The sequence below is a fragment of the Heterodontus francisci genome, chromosome 18, assembly GCF_036365525.1.
Source record: "Heterodontus francisci isolate sHetFra1 chromosome 18, sHetFra1.hap1, whole genome shotgun sequence".
NCBI classification, from domain to species: Eukaryota; Metazoa; Chordata; class Chondrichthyes; order Heterodontiformes; family Heterodontidae; genus Heterodontus; species Heterodontus francisci.
In genome coordinates, this window is record NC_090388.1 from 85,089,528 (window position 1) to 85,108,621 (window position 19,094).

A 19,094-nucleotide genomic window follows, 5' to 3' on the forward strand; every position below is an offset into this window, starting at 1 on the left:
CTCTAAACACACGAACTCCGTGGAGCCTCGATTGCTGCCCCTGCTAAGATCGGCTAACTCAGCAGAGACTGAGGATTAAACCTGGGAATTCTCATTTGTTTAGCTCAGTACTATACTAGGCTGTTCACCCACTGGTCATTCGAAGCTCCACCTATCATGGGTACACCAACTGATTTTGTTTTTACCTTCAAACCCATAGGCCAGTGCACAAGGTATAGGTCAACGTAGTCCAGCTGCAGGCTTTTCAGTGTCTTCTCAAGACCTTTCCGCACCAGGGTGGGAGTAAGATAGGTCATCCATAGCTACAGTCAAAACACAACACAATAGAGTTCTTAATGCGATCAGAAAATTATCCCACGTTTCTGTTTGTATTTAGAATGTTATCAGTAAAGTGTCCTACAGGTCTCCTAATCTTCCTGGCATGTTTATAGATTGTAGTATTCCAATCACTCAACTCTGTTAATTCATATTTAAATATGCTGGCGGATTGCCCTCGTCTTGCTCAATGATAACCTGGAGTCTCAAGCACAATTGCGATATTCAGTTGTTAAAATGGAAGTATGTTCAACTTAGACTGTCCTTTCTTAGGTTAATTACTCTCGAAATAGGTAAATACAATAATTTAATAGGTTATAGTTACGTGCTGGCAGTTACAGCTTCCTCTGGATTCATGGTTTCAAATCAAAAGCTCACAAAGAGATGGCTCTTTTGTTTGTGTTGTACATGTAATTAAAGCTGAAACTTTGGCGTGTAGCAGGTGGATGCGAAGTGCAAGACTTTATTTGTGTGCTACAGATCCCCTGTGGCATTGCTTACTGTAATTTGGAGGATAAGTTTATATCATCCCAGTGGTTACACGTCCTTTGTGGCTGGTTTCATTGAACCATCCGCACAGAAATGAGAAGTACATTTAATAAAATTAAGATTATGGTGGCAAAAATCAGGTTTCATTTGTTTCAGCACTTAAGAATTAATACTACACACGTGAATCATGGAAACAGCATTAGGGAGCACAGACGAAGCCCAATCAGACCCATTGATGTTACAGCTGAGATAGCCAGACAGAACACTGCAGTTTGGTCTTGATACATTTCTAAGATTTTATTTACACATATTGCACACCTCCAACCAACAATCCCTCACTCAGTCCGGCTGCTATACATGACGGATTCTCCTGTCCCTTAGACAGATGAGTGTTCAGCAAGGAGACCGGTTGTTCAACTATCTAGGTTGGTTCGTCTCATAGATGATGTTAAACCAAATCTTGATTTGCAGATCCAATTACAAATATTACATAAGAGGTCTCTGTTGGAGGGGTGGGTGAAGGCACTGGCTTTGCGGGTGCTCGCTCGTCCTGCAGGGACCCGACTCTGTTCTCCTCAAATGTTGAGATTGCTGATGACAGAGACTTCTCCAGGACTTTGTCCTGCCAATTTATGCTGCAGATAGATCTTCAGCAGTGAAGGTAAAATGCAACTAGTTGCTTTATGTGACACCAGTAAGTTGTCCATGCCTCATTGCTATATAGATGTGGGGATGGATTTTACACTCCTGTTGAAGGTGGGATCATTACGGGGAGGAGCCGGAGAATCCCTGATGACGCATCCGTTATGGAACCAGCGACGTAATTTACGCTTCCGATTTTGTCGGAGGTGGCGAAGTACCATGGTGGCACTGCCACCCCGATGCAATGGCATCATTTATATGTTTTTGCATATTTTTGAATGTTATTCACCATGATTCAATGAGGCGGACTTAATTTTGTGTTTGACGTGCAGTGCTCACGTGCCTTCAGTTTCGTGTCTTTCAAACGCTGAAGCCACCAAGGCGAGAGTCTTCGGTGCCTCGAGAGGGAAGGTCACTTCACTGGAGTTATGTAGGGGAAGTGGGGTTTGCAGTGGACATTGCCGCTATGCTGAATCTGCAAGGGGCTGGTTTGTCAAGGTGGTAGGGGAACACTGCAAGTGCATTGTCTTTGAGGCAGGGTGGTGGAACACTGCAAGTGGACCTTGTTTGAAAGGGGCGGACTCAGAGAATGTATAGGTTGTATTTGTCTGGGGGAAGGGCATTACTGGGTAGTTTAAATGGTATTGGGATGGTAATGATGGCTCTCACTTATTGTAAAATTGTCAGATCAACATTAATCCATGTTATAGAGCAACTGCAGGCATCCTACAGGTTTACTTTAGCTTTTGAAGGAAACTGAAGATCCAAGGAGAATAGAGATGGTATATGCAGGTCTGGCAGCCTTTTAAAGATGGCGTCAGCACTTGCTCCAACATCAGGTGATACCGTGAACGGCGTCTGCACAGCTGCCCCGCCACGTGATTGGGATGACGGTCATTGCCGCGATGCTAAATGGCTGACAGCCGTGTAATCGTGGCAGTGCAGCCTCTGACGTCACAGGAATTACCGCCCTCATTTTGCACCCTGCTGCCGTTCCTGACAGTGGGATAATAAAATTCAGCCGGTGATGTGAGAACACTGCCTTGTAGACTTTGATCTTTGTTTTGAGACAGACTCCATGTTTTCGCCAAAGCCGGTGGGAAAGCCGCCGATTGCTGAACTTGCCTTTGCCAGTCAATGGGCAATTATTTCATCATCCAACGTGGTGTTGCTGGAGAGGATACTCCCCAGATTTCAGTACTTCTGAACTGCGTTGAGGGATCTATTGTTGATTGTGACTGTGAGGTCTTGAAGTTTGTGGCCAGGAGTAGGTTGGTACAAGATCTCTGTCTTTTCCAGACTTATTACAAGGCTGAAGTGATCGGAGGCTTGGGCAAAGCAGTCAACAAGCAGCTGGATGTCCTCTGGATTGTCTGCTATGAGAGCTATGAGATCAGAGTCATCGGCAAACAAAGAGTTCACTGAGTAGCTGTTCCTTGATCTTTGTGCCAGACTCGAAATTTGCAGATTGAAGAGGTTGCTGTCTGTCCTGGATTGACTGTGTATTCCTATGTCCAGATCTTTGAGTACATACAAGAGCATAGCTGAAAAATAGGTGAGGCGCATCAGCCTTGGATGGCAGCCTACCTAGGAGAAGGAAAACTCTACTAAAGCACCCAGCTATAGACCAGATAGTAAAGTCTTCGTCAGCTGTCAGTGCGAAAAAGCAGAGGCAGTATCAATGGACTGGATGGTCATGTAGAAAGAGTTGGTGAGGCTCAGCAGCTCATGTAGGAGAAGGACAACTCATATTATAATAAATATAAGCACAATTAATACCCACCATCTGAATACAATAATACAATTAATAATCAACCTTGTGCTGGCTCTCAAAATGCCTTTTACAAATGTTCTTCTCTCAAGTATTCATCTATTTTTTATTGAAAGGCAATTGTGGATTCGGCATCTCCCATGGTTTCTGCTGGGGCATTCCATGTTCTTATCACCCCAAATATAAATAAAAATTCTCCTAATCTCCCAAGAAAAAGAACTGGACTCGTTTCTGGCCGGGGTGGCAATCACCTTGTACAAGAGATAGGTACCTGGTGACATAGACTGCTCTCCTGGACTAGTTTTGATCAACAAATGGGTCAGAGAGGAACCTTCCAGAAGTTTTCCCCCCTAAGTAGCTTGGGTTTTTAGCTTGTTTTCCACATCTCCCAGGAGATGACATGGCTCTGGGTGGGCAATGAATGCATTGTGATAGACAAGATGTTCCAACTGTATGGAACAGGCTGCATGGCAGGGATTGGCAACGTGTCTGTACATGGACATCAGTGTCCATGGTAACAAATTTTGAGGTCCATGGTAATTCCAAGCCTTTAAACTTGTGTTTTAAAATAACCTAGTGGCTCGGTTAATTTAAAACAAATTTACAGGCTTGGAGCAAGACAGTTAAAGTTACCAGGAGCTAAAGTAATTAGAAAGGATCAGGATCATTGGGGCATCGGGCAAGGCCCTACAGCCCATGGGCCAGAATCCAGCCTGCTAAAGGTCTGGACCGGGCCCGTCAATCCACAAATCAAAACAGGTTGCCTGCGCGTGGACCTCCATCAAATAGGAGTGCACAGGAGGCAGGACTTGCTGGGAAGACTGGTGCTGTCAATCAGGGGGTGCTGACCAATGGGAGTGGGGCTGAGGGCAGGTGGAGTGGCAAAGGGAGGTGATTGTCGGACTAACATTGCGGTTGGGCACTCCCAGCACAAAGGAGCACTTGCAGGCAGAGCTGGTTGAGACATCACCGGCACTGCATGCTTTTCCTGACATGTGCTCCCTGCCCATGTCTGACCTGCAGAATCAACCCTGGAGAGTGTTGGCGTGAGTAGAACAGATAGGATAGTGCACAGGAAAGCAATGATAGAACTGGAAAAGGAAGATTTCTTTGAGCCAGAGCAAGCTTTTTTTAAAAAAAATGCAGATAGTCCACGTTCTCAGCTCTCCAAAGGCCCTGGTTTCTCTCAGAATGCAGGGCTGGCACCAAGTAGCAATGTGTTTCCGCTCCTGGTGCACACTGGGTGAAGCAGAGGGGGAGGGTGGAGAAGGAGAGTGGGGAGCGAAAGCTCATGACAGATGGACATTGGCCTGAATTCTCTGCATCACTACATCAAGTGTGCAGGCTGACATTGACTACTTGTGCAAGCAAAAACAATGCCAGGTATCTCACTAAATAGGGAGAAACGTGTTTTAAATCTTTATATACAGATTGATTGCCCCCATGTCCATGGCTGAGTCAATAATTTAGTCAGATGTCCGTGGTGCAACATGTTGGTGCCTATCCCTGTTGTATGGACAAGTAGGTCTTTTCCTGCCCGTCATTTTTCACACATGTTCATTCTTCTGGCGATATTAAATTAATGCCGTTCAATATTCAGTGTATTAACAGCTAATCTGTACTAATGCTTTGTCTTTCAACACACCATTAACATATTGTTTGCCTTTGCTCCGTGACCTTTTGGTCAGCTATGTGGCCTGCTCCAATCTCGACCTCCTTTGTTATCTCTTGCCCCACCCCCACCTCACTTGCTTATAACCTGTGACTTTTCTAATATTTGTCAGTTCCGATGAAGGGTCACTGACCCGAAACGTTAACTCTGCTTCTCTTTCCACAGATGCTGCCAGACCTGCTGAGTGATTCCAGCATTTCTTGTTTGTATTTCAGATTTCCAGCATCCGCAGTATTTTGTTTTTATTAAATTAATGCCCTTTATTTATCAACTCAACAAACACTGGAAATCATTTTTCCTGATTTAGTTTAAAGTTTCTCAATCTTATCATCTTTTAATCATCTTTCGGTTTGAGAATGCTCAGTGATCGGAGCCCAGAAGAATATCTGGTATATTGGCAAGGACCTGGTGGGGAGGGGAGGGGAGGGGAGTGGTGAGGAGGGGAGTGGTGGGGGAAACAAAGGAGGGCATAAGAGTCAGAATCTGAAGATGTGCGTTCAAGAGGTTGGGTTTCTGTTCGATCTGGCTCAGGGGATTGAAATGTGTGGGACAAATCAGTGAGTGCTTTAGGATACGGTGGTTTGCAAGGAACGGTATTTATGGGTACATTCAGGGGCTAATGGTCTGCCTGGAGCAATGCAGTGGACTGGAAACCAGACAGGTAGACTGGAAGGATCTAGGCACACTGCCGGGGGGGAAACTGGGTGAGGATGAGCTCTTCAGTACAGATTCAGATCCAGAGTACTGGCACATTTCCAGGAGTGGCCAGATCCAGATAGAGCTTCAGTTCCGAAGAAGGGTCACTGACCCGAAACGTTAACTCTGCTTCTCTTTCCACAGATGCTGCCAGACCTGCTGAGTATTTCCAGCATTTCTTGTCTTTATTCCAGATAGAGCATGGCAGCTGGCTTGCATCACTTTAGCAGCAGGCTAAAAAGTGGCAGAATTGGCAGGGGTGGTGAGAAGCAGAAGTGCAGAGAAGTGGATAAGGTACTGCAGAGAAGGCACAGCTAAAGAAGATGAAGAGGTGCATTTAGGTGGGCATGAGCCAGAGGGAAGAGCATTCCCTGAAAGTGCGTCAACTGTGAGGGGCACCGCTAAATTAGTTGGAGAAAATCCTTATGCTCGAGTGCAAAATTTAAGCCCACCTTAGCAATAAACATCACCAAAAATAAATCTCATTCAGTATTTCACAAATAATGGTCAAGCCCCATCAGAAAAATGCTCAGCTTCTCATATCCCTCTTGCTAAGAATACTGGTACATCTTGAAGACAAATCTTGCCCTTCCTTCAGCCTGGCCTCACTACTTCAGTCTCTTCTCCTTGACCTCTCAATGAGAAGAGAAACAGTCAGGCAGATGGGAAAGTACTGAGGGTAGGTGGGCCAGAACACACTTGGGTGGGTGACTGTGTCCGACTGCCTTGTGGGAGGTTTTCCACCCAACAGGGAACAGACAAGGATGGCAGGACTAGGAAGTACTTTGACAAACTGGGTGAACAGCCAGGTTGACAAGCACTTGGAATAGATGCAAGAGTGAGCAGCAGGCCCAGGAACCACCCAGTCAGACTGAGCAGGTGGGCTCAGAACAACTGGACTGAGTGAACAGGGGACATTTGCAAACTGGCCTGCCCCTTCCACAGCCATTCACATTAACCAATTAACTTTAGACAATGAAGTGTTGATCTGTCATTTCAAATGGCTATGGGCATTTTCAGCAGAGTGTTTCTTTTTAAAAAATGTACTTGAATTATACAATACAACCAACCAACCCAGGTAGATAGGGGATACTGAGAAAAGGGTTTATGCTCAGGATTTCACACACTGCTTTTGTTAAGCTATTTGTTCTCAGAGTTTATGCAATGCTGGCAATGTCCAGTATCCCCCGAGAAGGTACAGACAAGCCTTCTTGTAGCCCTTGTGGTGATGTTACTCCCGCAATGATGCTCGGTAGGGAATTCCAGGATACTAACCCAGTGGTGATGAAGGAATAGAAACACATGTACATATCAGGTTAGCGTACGACCTGGAGATGTTACAGGTTCATTAGTCCTATTTCAATTCCACATAAAATAATGACATCAATTATCGGAGTAAATTTGAGGATTATCTGTATAACCATCACATGCTAAATAGCAGTCAACATGGAAAAGGCCTGGCTGACCAACTTCTGAATTATCAGGCAGGCCTTTTCCATGTTGACTGCTATTTACCACATTGTTACACAAATAGTATCAGAGTTAAGAATAGTAAAACCTATAGCATTGTGTAGAATTTCAAAAGTCAGGTGATTACTCCCCACATGAAAGGTTGTTCTTCAAAAAAGGTCAAAACTTCCAGGATCGAGGGCAAAACTTGCGTGTGGAGAAGAAACAGGCTAAAGTTTTTTAAAAATGCACTGGTGAAAGTAGCAATGGTAAAGTGGGGAAGTGGGGGAAGGGATGTCGGAAGAAGATTGGGATTCTCCAACTCATTGGGACCATTATCATTTTGAATGTCTCACCCCAATGTTATCACATAGAGATCATTGATGAAGCACTAGAAGATGGTTGGGCCCAAGAATTCTGGCGGTGATGGCCTGGGGCTGTGACAATCAGCGTCTGACAGTCACAGTCATCTTCCTTTTAGTCAATACAGCTCTCGCCATTGGTGAGTTTCCCTTTTGACCCAATTGACTTTCGTTTTGCTAGGGGTCCCACTTGGCTGAAGGTTGCCTTGATGTTGAGGAAAGCTACTTGCCTCTCCTCTGGATGCAAGAACTGAATGCCATGGCTACAGCAAGGCTGTGATGAGGTCAAAGCAGAGTGCTTCTGGTGAAACTCAAATGGAGATTCAGTGAATACACATCACTCAATGAATGAGCTCTCAGTATCATCACTTTCCTTATGATTGGGATGAGGCTGATAGGGTAGTAATTGTGGATAGGATGTATCGGGGAAATTGTCCATATTGTGAGGTAGATATATACTATAGCAGTAATGGAACAGTGGAACGAGGGAAGCACTAGGGCTTGTGAACAAGCCTTAGTTGGGATGCTGTCAAAGCCCTTAATCTTTGCCGTTCTAGTTCACTCAAGATATGTCTTACGGAATAAACCAAATTGTTTAGACATCTCCTCTGAACCCATATTTTGTTTCTTTACTGGCCTCATTATCACTGCCTTTTACACTGCATTATCAGCCCTGTACTCCACTCCATCATAGACTTGTTCCTCTGGTTCTTTTCCTGCTCCCTCTCCACCACACCCACCACCCTGCCTTTCCTCAGCTCAGTACTTGCTTAAAAATTTAATCTCCAACATCTTCCAGTTCTGATGAAAGGTCATCAACTTGAAAAGTTAACTCAGTTTCTCTCTCCGCAGGTTAGTCAAAGGTGTTATGGGATATGGGGCAAAGGCAGGGATATGGAATTAGGTCACAGATCAGCCATGAGTTCACTGAATGGTGGAACAGGCTTGAGGCGGTGAAACAGAATATTCCTGCTCCTACATTCCTGGATGTGTCCTGACCTGCTCAGCATTTCCAGTGGTTTTAGTTTTTAAATTTCAGATTTCCATCTTACACAGTATTTTGCTTTTGTCTAGACATTGGAATCTGCTGGGGACCCAGGGAAAAGGCAGAGCAGGATTATCCACTGAGCACTTTTGGCTAAAGACACTAGGAAAATTACAGCCTTTGCTGTGCCATGCTTGAGAATGGGGATGTCCATCCTTCCTGTTTGTTGTCCATTCTTGACTGGATGAGGTAGGGTTACAGAGCTTTGTTTTGATCAGTTACCTCTGGTGTCCCCAAGGATCTATCCTTGGCCTGCTCTTACTTCGCATCTACATGCTGCCCCTCAGCGACATCATCCGAAAGCACAGCGTTAGTTTTCACGTGTACGCTGATGACACTCAGCTCTATCTCACCACCACTTGTCTTAACTCCTCCACTGTTGCTAAACTATCAGACTGCTTATCCGACATCCAGTACTGGATGAGTAGTAATTTCCTCCAATTAAATATTGGGAAGACTGAAGCCATCATTTTAGTCCTTGCTCCAAACTCCATTCCTTGGCTATTAAGTCCATCCCTCTCCCTGGCAACAGTCTGAGATTAAAAAAGTCTAATCATGATCCTGGTGTCACATTTAACCCCGAAATGAGCTTCTGACCTTATACTTGCCCATCACTAAGACAGTCCATTGCCACTTCCACGATATCATCCAACTTCTCGCATCTCAGCTCATCTGCTGCTGAAACCCTTATTCATGCCTTCATTACCTCTAGACTTGATGATTCCAACACACTCCTGGCTGGTCTCCCATATTCTACCATCCGTAAACTTGAGGTCATCCAAACTCTGCTGCCCATGTCTCAACTCACACCAAGTCCCATTAACCTATCATCTCTTTGTTCACTGACCTATATTAGAGCCCGGTCATGCAATGTTTTGAATTTAAAATTCGCACCCTTGTTTTCAAATCACTCCATGGCCTCGCCCCTCCCTATCTCTAATCCCCTCCAGCCCCACAACCCTCCAAGATACCTGTGCTCCTCTAATTCTGGCCTCTTGAACATCCCCAATTTTAAGTTGCCTCGGCCTTCAGATCCGTAATACCCTCCCTAAATCACTCTGCCTCTCTACCTCATTTTCCTCCTTTATGACACTCCTTAAAACCTACCTCTTTGACCAAGATTTTGGTCACCTGACCAAATATCTCCTTATGTGGTTCAGTCCAATATTTTGTTTTATAATGCTCCTGTAATGGGATGTTTTATTACATTAAAGGCACTTTATAAATATATGCTGTTGTTGTTGTTAGTTGTGGACCTATTTAACGGTCAATAGTTTGCTGCTTTTGAGGCCTAGCCTGCAGGTAGTCCTGTGCAGCAGCTTCACTAGGTACATACATAATTGCAAGGCATGTCAGGTTCTGTTCCTATCATGCCCTTTTGTACTGAACCAGGATTAGTCACCTTGCTTAATGGTGATCACAGAGGAAGGCATATGCCAGGCCATGAGGTTACAGGTTGTGATTATATACAATTCAGCTGGTCACAATGGCCCAGAATACCGCAAGGGCTGTTCATCATCTGTATAAAAACCTTGGATTGATAATGCTGCAATGCATCAGTATATCAAAATCAATAGGCAAGAACTGTTTGTTTTACTTGCTCCAGAGATAGTGCTTTAATCTCATGGAGACATATCCTTTCCACAATTACTAACATACATTTATATCGCACATTTAATATAGTAAAGCATCACAAGGTATTGACAAGAGCAATATCAATAAAAACATTTGAGACCGAGCCATAAAAGATGACCACAAGCTTACTCAAAGATGTAGGTTTTAAGGAGCATCTTAAAGGAGGAGAGAGAGATAGCGAGGCGGAGAGGTTTCTGGAAGGAATTCCAGAGCTTAGGGTCAAGGCAGCTGGAAGCACATCCACTAATGGTGGAGAAATTAAAATTGGGGGTGTGCAAGAGGCCAGAATTGGAGGAGCGCAGATTCTCAAAGCTTGTCGGGATGGAGGCAATTACAGAAATAAAAAGGGGCGTGCCATGAAGGGACTTGAAAACAAGGATAAGGATTTGTGCTTGGGGCCAGGCTGTTCATATTTCTGTCAATTAACACCCTCTCTGCACTAACGCTTTGTCTTTCAACACACCATTAACATACAATTTGCCTTTGCTCCATGACCTTCTGGTTAGTTATTCTCTGTGATCTTGTCCTATCAACACCTTCTCTTCTGTTATCTCTTGCCCCACCCCCACTTTACTCGCTTAAAACCTAATATTTGTCAGTTCTGATGAAGGGTCACTGACCTGAAACGTTAACTCTGCTTCCAGATGCTGCCAGACCTGCTGAGTATTTCCAGCATTTCTTGTTTTTATATTAATTAAGGATTTTAAAATTGAGTTATTCGATTGGGGGTCAATGTAAGTCAGCGAACACATGGTGATAGGTGAATGAAACTTGCTGGACGTTAAGATACAGGCAAGAGGGTTTTGGATGAGCACCAGTTTATGTAGGGTGGAAGCTGGGAGACCAGGAGACATTGCAATAGTCAAATCTAGAAATAGCAAAGGCATAGATGGGGGTCTCAGCAGCAGTGCAGCTGAGGCAGGGCAGAGTTGGGCGAAGTTACAGAAGTGGAAGTAGGCAGTCTTGGTGATAGATGTGTGGTCGGAAGCTCATCTAATGGTCAAACTGAACACCAAGGTTGCAAACAGCCTGGCTCAGTTTCAGATAGTTGCCAGGGAATGAAGTTTGTGGTGGTGATCAAAGGCAATTGTTTCAGTCTTCCCAATATTTAGTTGGAGGTAATTTCTGCTGGATGGTGTCAGACAAGCAGTGTGACAAATCAGAGACAGTGCAGTGGTCCAGAGAGGCAGTTGTAAGATAGAGCTGAGTGTCCTTGGTGTACATGTGCAACCTGATGTGTTTTCCAATGATGTCACTGAGGGGAGTATGTAAATGGGAAATAGGAGGGGGTCAAGGGTAGATCCTCGGGGGAACACCAGAGGTAAGGGTGCAGGAACAGAGGGACCTGAGGGTGCACATTCATCGATCTTTGAAGGTAGCAGGACATATTGAGAGGGTGGTTAGTAAAGCTTTTGGGATCCTGGACTTTATAGAGGCATTGAGTACAAAAGCAAGGAAATTATGCTGAATCTTTATAATGCTCCATGTAGCCCCCAACTGGAGTAGTACATCCAGTTCTAGTGCAGAGGGGATTTACTAAAGAGGATGTTGCGAATCCCACAGTAGAGGGAGGAGGTAATAGAGAAATTCGATAGCATAAAAATAGGTAACAGGATGTACTTAAAAGATTGGCAGTCGTCAAACAGAAAACCCAGTTTGGATGGGATGTGGTTACTGAAGGAAGTATGGAAGGAAATTGCAGAGGCTCTGGCTACAATCCTCCATCCTCCTTAGATATGGAGTGATGCCAAAGGTCTGGAAGATTGCAATTGTTACACCCCTGTTCAAAATAGGGGATAGGGACAAACCTGGCAATTAAGAGACCAGTTAGGTCAATGCTGATGGTGGGAAAACTTTTAAACTGAGGCAAATGATTTGCACTTGGTAAAATATGGATTAATAAATGAGTCAGCATGGATTTGTTAAAGGCAAATTGTGTTTGATTAATTTGGTTGAATTCTTTAATGAAGTAATGGAGAGAGTGGGTGAGGATAGTGCTGTTGACCTCAATACAGACTTTCAAAAGACATTTGATAAAGTACCACAAAATAGACTTGTCTGCAGAATTAAAACCCATGGAGTTAAAGGGGTAGTGGTACACAGTCCAAAAATTGGCTCAGAGGCCAAAAGCAGAGAGTAGTGTTAAATGGTTGTTTTTCAGACGAGAGGGAAATGGTGTCAGTGTTGGGACCACTGGTCTTTTGGATATATAATTAATGACCTGGATCTGGGTTTACAGGGAATCATTTCAAAGTCTTCAGATGACACTCAGAAATGTAGCGAACAATGGGAAGGATAATAACAGACATCAGGAAGACACAGACAGACTGGTGCAATAAGTAAACACTTGGCTGATAAAATTTAACACAGAAGATATGTGGGGTGTAGGAAGAATAAGGAGGGGCACTGTAAACTAAAAGGAACAGTTTGAAAGGGGGTTCAGGAAGAAAGAGACCTGGGAGTGTATAGACACAACTCTCTGAAGGTGGCAGGACAAGCTGGGAATGCTGATAGAAAGACTTGAGGGATTCTTGGCTTTATAAATGTAACTTCCTTGCTTTTGTACACTGTTATGTTAAACATGTTATAAAACACCGGTCAGGCAGGGATATTGTGGCCAATTCTTGTAAGACCTTGAACAGATTTACTAGAATAGAACCAGGGATTCAGTTCTTCAGTTTTATGTAGACAGACTGGAGAAGCTGCAGTTGTTCTCCTTCGAGCAGTTAAGAGGAGATTTGATAGAGGTGGTCAAAATCCATGAAGAATTTTGAAAGTAACAAAGGAGAAACTGTTTCCAGTGGCAGAAGGTTTGGTAAACAGAGGACACAGATTTAAGGTACTTGGCAGAGGAACCAGAGACAACATGAGGGAAAGAAATGACGTAAGAAACTGTTCTGATCTGGAATGCAAGGCCCGAACAGGCGGATGGAAACTGATTCAAGAATAACTTTCAATATTTGAAGTGGAAGAATTTGCAAGGCTATGGAGAAAGAGCAAGGAAGTGGGACTAACTGGATAGTTCTTTCAAAGAGGTACGATGGGACGAATGGCCTCCTTCTGTGCCGCATGATTCCAACAATGAGAACACCTCGAAAACAACTTCATTGGCTGTAAAATACTTTGGGACGTCCCCAGGTGGTGAAACTGCTTTATAAATGCAAGTTCTTTCTTTGTTGAGATATCTGCCATGTGTAACTGTACCTACGCAAGAGTTAGCAAATCCAGGGAAGGAGAAAAAGCAAGAATAAAACAAAGGAGTTTTCACACAAAGCGGAGTAGAAATATGGAAATCTCTCCTTCAAGAGATTGGATACTGAGAGAACTGAAGTTTTCAAGACTGAGACTGGTTGGCTTTTTGGTTTGGCGAAGGTTTGAGGGAATATACAACCATGAGCTGACTGAATGGCTAAAATGGGATCAATGGGCTAAATGACCAACTCCTGTTCCTAAACCCTCCCATGTAGTGAAATATATATTGATTTTATTGCTCACTTTTCTCAGAGGTTAAAGAAAAGACATTGCAAACCCAGCCTCAACTTCCACTAAACTTCTCCCACATTCCACTGGCCCCATCAGCCTCCCTTACTGCGTGACTTTCCCTAACCAATGGGTCCTGCCATTCTTTTCCAGACCCCTCCCACTCCTCTTTTCCCTTCTTCAGTCTCTCCCTGCATCTTCTCTTCTCCCAAACCCTTTCAGTGCATTTTCTCTCCTCTTCAGCTCCTACCCTTTTTCTCTCCCCTCCCTGATGAGGGAGGTACAGTTCCTCTCATCCCACTTCCATCTCCCATCTCGTGTTCTCTCCACCCGCCCTGCTATAAACTTCTTCCTTTCCTCTCAGTTTCTTTTCTTGACTCGACTCCTCCGATCCTCTTCTTCCACAACTCCTCTCGTGATCTCCTCTTCTCCTCTCCCAGTTCCAACTGTCCCTCTTTTGCCCGCCACCCTTTCCACCCCAGATCCCTCCTCTCTCCCATCCATTCCTCTCACTTCTGACCTATCCCCTGCTGACTCCTCTCACCATTGCTCTTCCTACTGTACTTTCTTCTGATTCCTCACACTCCTCTTTTCTCTGTCCCTGGCTCTCCCTGCTCATTTTATCTCAACAACACAACTTAACAATGATATTTGAGGTAGAGAAGATATTGCAGGTTCCCTTCCCTTTTTGTAAACCTTTCAACCCAATAAAATGGTCTGAAAATCAACAGAAATTGTTTTATACTCAGAGATTCCTGTCTTAGGAGGTTCCCCCGAGTACACGGCACATGCCTGTGACTGTGAAGGAACACTTCATACCTTGCTGGTATAAAAGATGTCTTCCCGTTTCACTGTTCCATCAGTAATCTTTGCCCGAATGGCTTCGCCTACTTCATCTTCATTGCCGTACAGAAAGGCTCCATCGAGGTGACGGTACCCAATTTCAATGCCAGCCTTCACAGCTTTTACTGTCTCACCTTTAACAACCTGTCAAAACAAGCATCCATAAGTGTTATGTTCAAAATATACAGCTACACCCATCCACCCACACACATCTTAGACTTCCCCACTTCCCAGGCAGTCTTTGGCCCCATTTCTGTGGAGCATCTGAAAACTGCAATTAACAGTAGGGTGATTTCCACTGGCTTGTGAGAAGGGCAGGATCCCTATTCCATTTCTATAAGCCTCCTTCAGCACAGACAACAGACAGGGAGAAGATGTTGCCTCAGCCAGGTCACCCTACTCACTGATAGTGAGCAGCCTGAAACTAGAAAGAGTCTGGGACAAAACAAACAGGTCTCAGTTTGATACCATTTAGCACAGCAGTGCAAACACATTTAGTCTATTTCCTGTCATCTCCTTGGCTCACCATAACCAATCATACCTCAGATGTAGAGTATATTGTCAACTCCAGCTGTAGACCAGAAACTGATTCAGATACCTTTTTCCTCACACACCACCAGCTGGGACAGTTCTTAGTCAATCCAAGAGCACTTTGAAACATCCTACTGAGTAATTTATACCTAATTCCTGTATTCTCATTCAAACAACTCACTGACAAGTCTGCCACTATTTTTCTCCTTCCCTCTCCCGAGGGTCCTAACGCTCAGCTAGGTCCAACTCCACAGTTACAAACAGCCTTCCGGTACCTCACACAAGTCCAATCCCACTCTCACCCAACATTCCCATATTCCGTTTCAGAAGGGGTTCAATGGGTAGCGATTAACAGTAAAGCTGGGTGAACTTTCTCTCCCTGGTCCAGGGGCACTGCTGCTACTCACAGTCCCCTTGTTGCTCTCCTGGCTGGAATTTGCCAACTCACAGATTAAATTCTGGCCTTGGAACTTTGTGGCCTGGTCCTCCATTGGACAGGGCCTTTACTCACCAGGTCACCAGGGTAACTCAGGTATCAATTTTAAACAAACATTCTGTGCTGAGCCAGGGCAGCAATAGAACACTAAGTGCTTCAATATTTAGAATGAAAAACAGGCCCCGACATCTGACCTGTGGCCAGTGTATCTGCCTGAAAGTACACGAGTAAGCACAGAGCTACAATGCTTGATACTGTGTCACATCCCTGTATAACAGGGGCAGCAGATAGAACCACGTTCCTTTGTACTTTCTGCTGGATCCACTGGTGTGAACTATTGATGCCAAGGCCACTACACACCTCTACTGGACCCTTGGATCAACCTCTGTTGGCTCATGGTCAACTTTCTACTCCTCCTTGGTCCCTTACATCCCATTGCAGAAGCTCCAGCAGTGTGCCTCAAATAGCTCTTGGATTCACTCCCTCTCTGCAGTGTCTCTGAACCTGGGTTTCAGATCAGAACGCAACACCTATTTATAAGTCTGGAATTCTCTGAAGGGCCCATCGAGACCTCTGTTGCTTCTCAACTATGGCATGCTCGGAAGGAGCCGTGATGAAATAAACAATGAATTGGAGGAATTATGAAAATAAAAAGTCAACTGTTAAACTGAACCACAAGAACATGAACACTTGTACCACAGACAAAATGAAATACACACTTCTCTGTTGAACATGAAACTCATTAACCTCTTCTAAAATAGCTCTGGGGAGAACCCACTGAAATTGAAAGGAGCATCATTGCATACTGATGACTCCTACTTACATGAAAGACTAACAATGGGTCTGGAGACAGACAGTCTCACAGCCCAAATGAAAATGAATAGATATAAAGTAGCACCATTATAACAGAATGGTTCCCATTCAGACACCAATAGATTAGTCATGGTTTCCTATCCTGGACCATTATTTGGTCACGTCAGGAGAGAGGGCCTTATAACACCTGACAGAGACTCAAATGTGATTGATTTTTACCTGAAAAAGGTAGCCTTCTGGAGAGAGAGGGAGATCAAGCCAAGACCACAGAGAGCCAGTTTCCAGCCAGAGACTGAGAGAGAGATCCAGCTAAACAGAAGGACCCTGCTGAACAAGAATTAAACAACCTCTACAGCAGAGATATTACATGGGGACTTTGAAACTCTCTATCTGCGAAGTTAAACCAAATTCATATCACCAACTTTGGGCTGCGTTTAACCACTAGAACTCAGCAAGTTCAAGACTGCCAACATCCAGGCCCGCATCTTTAAGAATACACCTTTCTCCTGAGAAAATTCAACAGTATTCTGTAAACCACGAGCTCTTACATCACATTGGACTTTAATTGCATCCCACCCTTTTCTCTCTCTATCTATCTATTCCTGTGTATATATATGAGAGAGAGTGTGTGTGAGTGCAGGAGAGCGAGAGAGAGGTTGCGACCATTTCGGCAAATGTTTAAAATTAGTTATCTTCCTTTCTTTTAAACCTACAAGAAAACCTGTCAGTTGTTTTTTTTAATCATAAAAACACTCAGAGACTGCAACACCATTTTCATAAAACATGACTGCAGTCAGTTGGGAGGTGCAAAGTGGAAGCCACCCACACCACTTAACACCTGTCTGAAACAACCACAAGCCTGAACGCCCCATCCTTTGCTGATCTTCCCTTTCAGTGTCACTGCTGGAGGCTAACCTCGCCAATCTCCTTCCCATCCCAGACTGATCTGAGGGACAGTCACTGTCCCGCTCCACATTTCCCTCCAGTGTGTCCCTTCGCTCCCTTGCAATCAATAACTGTAGATGACTTCACTGGCACCATGGCTTCAACAGAACCTTGGCTCACAGGTATCAATACCTTGCACATTACTGAAGCCACCCAATCTGGCTATGTTTTACTACCACACACCTGCTCAAACTGGTCATGTAACTCTCGTCACCAAATCACAACTTGGTCTCTCCAGCTGCCCCCATCACCGACCACCCCCCACCTCCTCAGTCTTCTCTTCATTAAGCACATCACCTCATTTCTCACTTGTTGCCTCTCCTTTCAAATCCTTCCTCCCTGCCATCCCTTCCCCAGCCCCACCCCAAGTTTTTATTTAAAAACAAGATATCGTTCATTTCATTTTTTTTTTGTTTTCACTGGAACGACGGAGGTGGAGGGGCAACATGATAGAGGTTTACAAAGTTATGAGCGGCATGGACAGAGTGGATAGTCAGAAGCTTTTTCCTCGGGTGGAAGAGTCAGTTACTAGGCGACATAGGTTTGAGGTGAGAGGGGATGTGCGAGGCAAGTTCTTTACACAGAGAGTGGTGAGTGCCGGGAACTTGCTGCCAGGGGAGGTGGTGGAAGCAGGTACGATAGCGACGTTTAAGAGGCATCTTGACAAATGCATGAATAGGATGTGAACAGAGGGATACGGTCCCCGGAAGTGCAGAAGGTTTTAGTTTAGGCAGGCATCAAGATCGGCGCAGGCTTGGAGGGCCGAATGGCCTGTTCCTGTGCTGTACTGTTCTTTGTTCTTTTGTTCATATTTCCTTGCTCAGATTCTAAACCCTAACTCCTCACCGTCAGTGATTTCAATCTCCAGCTCAATTAATCTTTACACCTCTCCTCTGATTTCACTGCCCTCCCGTTCTCTCCTTGACCTCTTCCTCCATATAAATGCAATATTCACAACCACCTTCTAAAATTATCATCTCACACGGCCTCTCTATTCCAATGGTTTCGATCACAGGCAAAGTCATCTTTGCTAACTTCCTTGCATCCCTACTTCCTTCTGCGTCTGCACTTGTGGGGGCGGGAACTCTCCCACTTGGACATGCACTTTCAAGATTGCCTCACCTTGGCATTCCACTTGCCACAACACTTCTGCAGCTTTGATCTGTTCAATTACTTAGTCCTCCACCTTTGATGCTTTTGTCTTCTTTACTCTGTCCCACCCTGGGATAGCCCCCATCTTCACGCCTTCGAGTCAGAGGGAGCTGCAGAGTTGTACATAACTGGCAAACAACTGCTTTAAACCATCCATTCAATACTAGGGACACTTGTTTTTGATACAGATTAATAACTTGGACTTAGGGGTACAGGGTGCAATTTTGAAATTTGCAGATGACATAACATTTTGAAGTGTAGTAAACAATGAGGAAGATAGTAATTGACTTTGAGAGGACATAGGCAGACTGGTGGAATGGGCAGACACTTGGCAGATGAAATTCAACGAAGAAAGGTGGGAGCTGATACATTTTAGGAGGAAGAATAAGGAGAGACAATATAAGCTAAATGGTACAACTTTAAAGGGGGTGTTTGTGCATAAATCTTTGATGGTGACATGACAGGTTAACAAAGCAGTTAATACAACATATGGGATCCCAGGCTTTATAAATAGAGGCATAGAGTACAAAAACTAGGAAGTTGCAGTTATATAAAACACGAGTTCGACCCAGCTCGATTATTGTGTCCAATTCTGGGCACCACACTTTCAGAAGGCTGTGAAGGCTTTGGATAGGATACAGAAGAGACTTCCTGGAATGGTTCCAGGGATGAGGGATTTCAGTTACGTGCACAGACTGGGGAAGTTGGGGATGTTCTCCTTAGAGTACAGAAGAGGAGATTTAGTTGAAGTGTTTAAAATTATGAAGGGTTTATATATAGTTATTAAAGAGAAACTGTTTGCAATGACTTATAGGTCA

The 19,094-nt window shown here is 44.4% G+C and overlaps 1 protein-coding gene across 3 annotated transcripts in view; it reads right to left on the reverse strand.

The window, feature by feature from the left end:
- The window catches only part of LOC137379756 (aldo-keto reductase family 1 member C23-like protein), an 85,474-nt gene that overhangs the window by 46,234 nt on the left and 20,146 nt on the right, over positions 1-19,094 (reverse strand). For 2 of the 3 annotated variants that reach the window (XM_068051084.1, XM_068051083.1), the window contains exons 2-3: positions 14,376-14,543; positions 186-302 (exon numbers count right to left, since the gene is read on the reverse strand). In XM_068051084.1, the coding sequence (XP_067907185.1) occupies positions 186-302; positions 14,376-14,543 (285 nt within the window). The remainder of the gene's footprint in view (positions 1-185; positions 303-14,375; positions 14,544-19,094) is intronic. The other variant, XM_068051085.1, reaches the window with a different exon arrangement.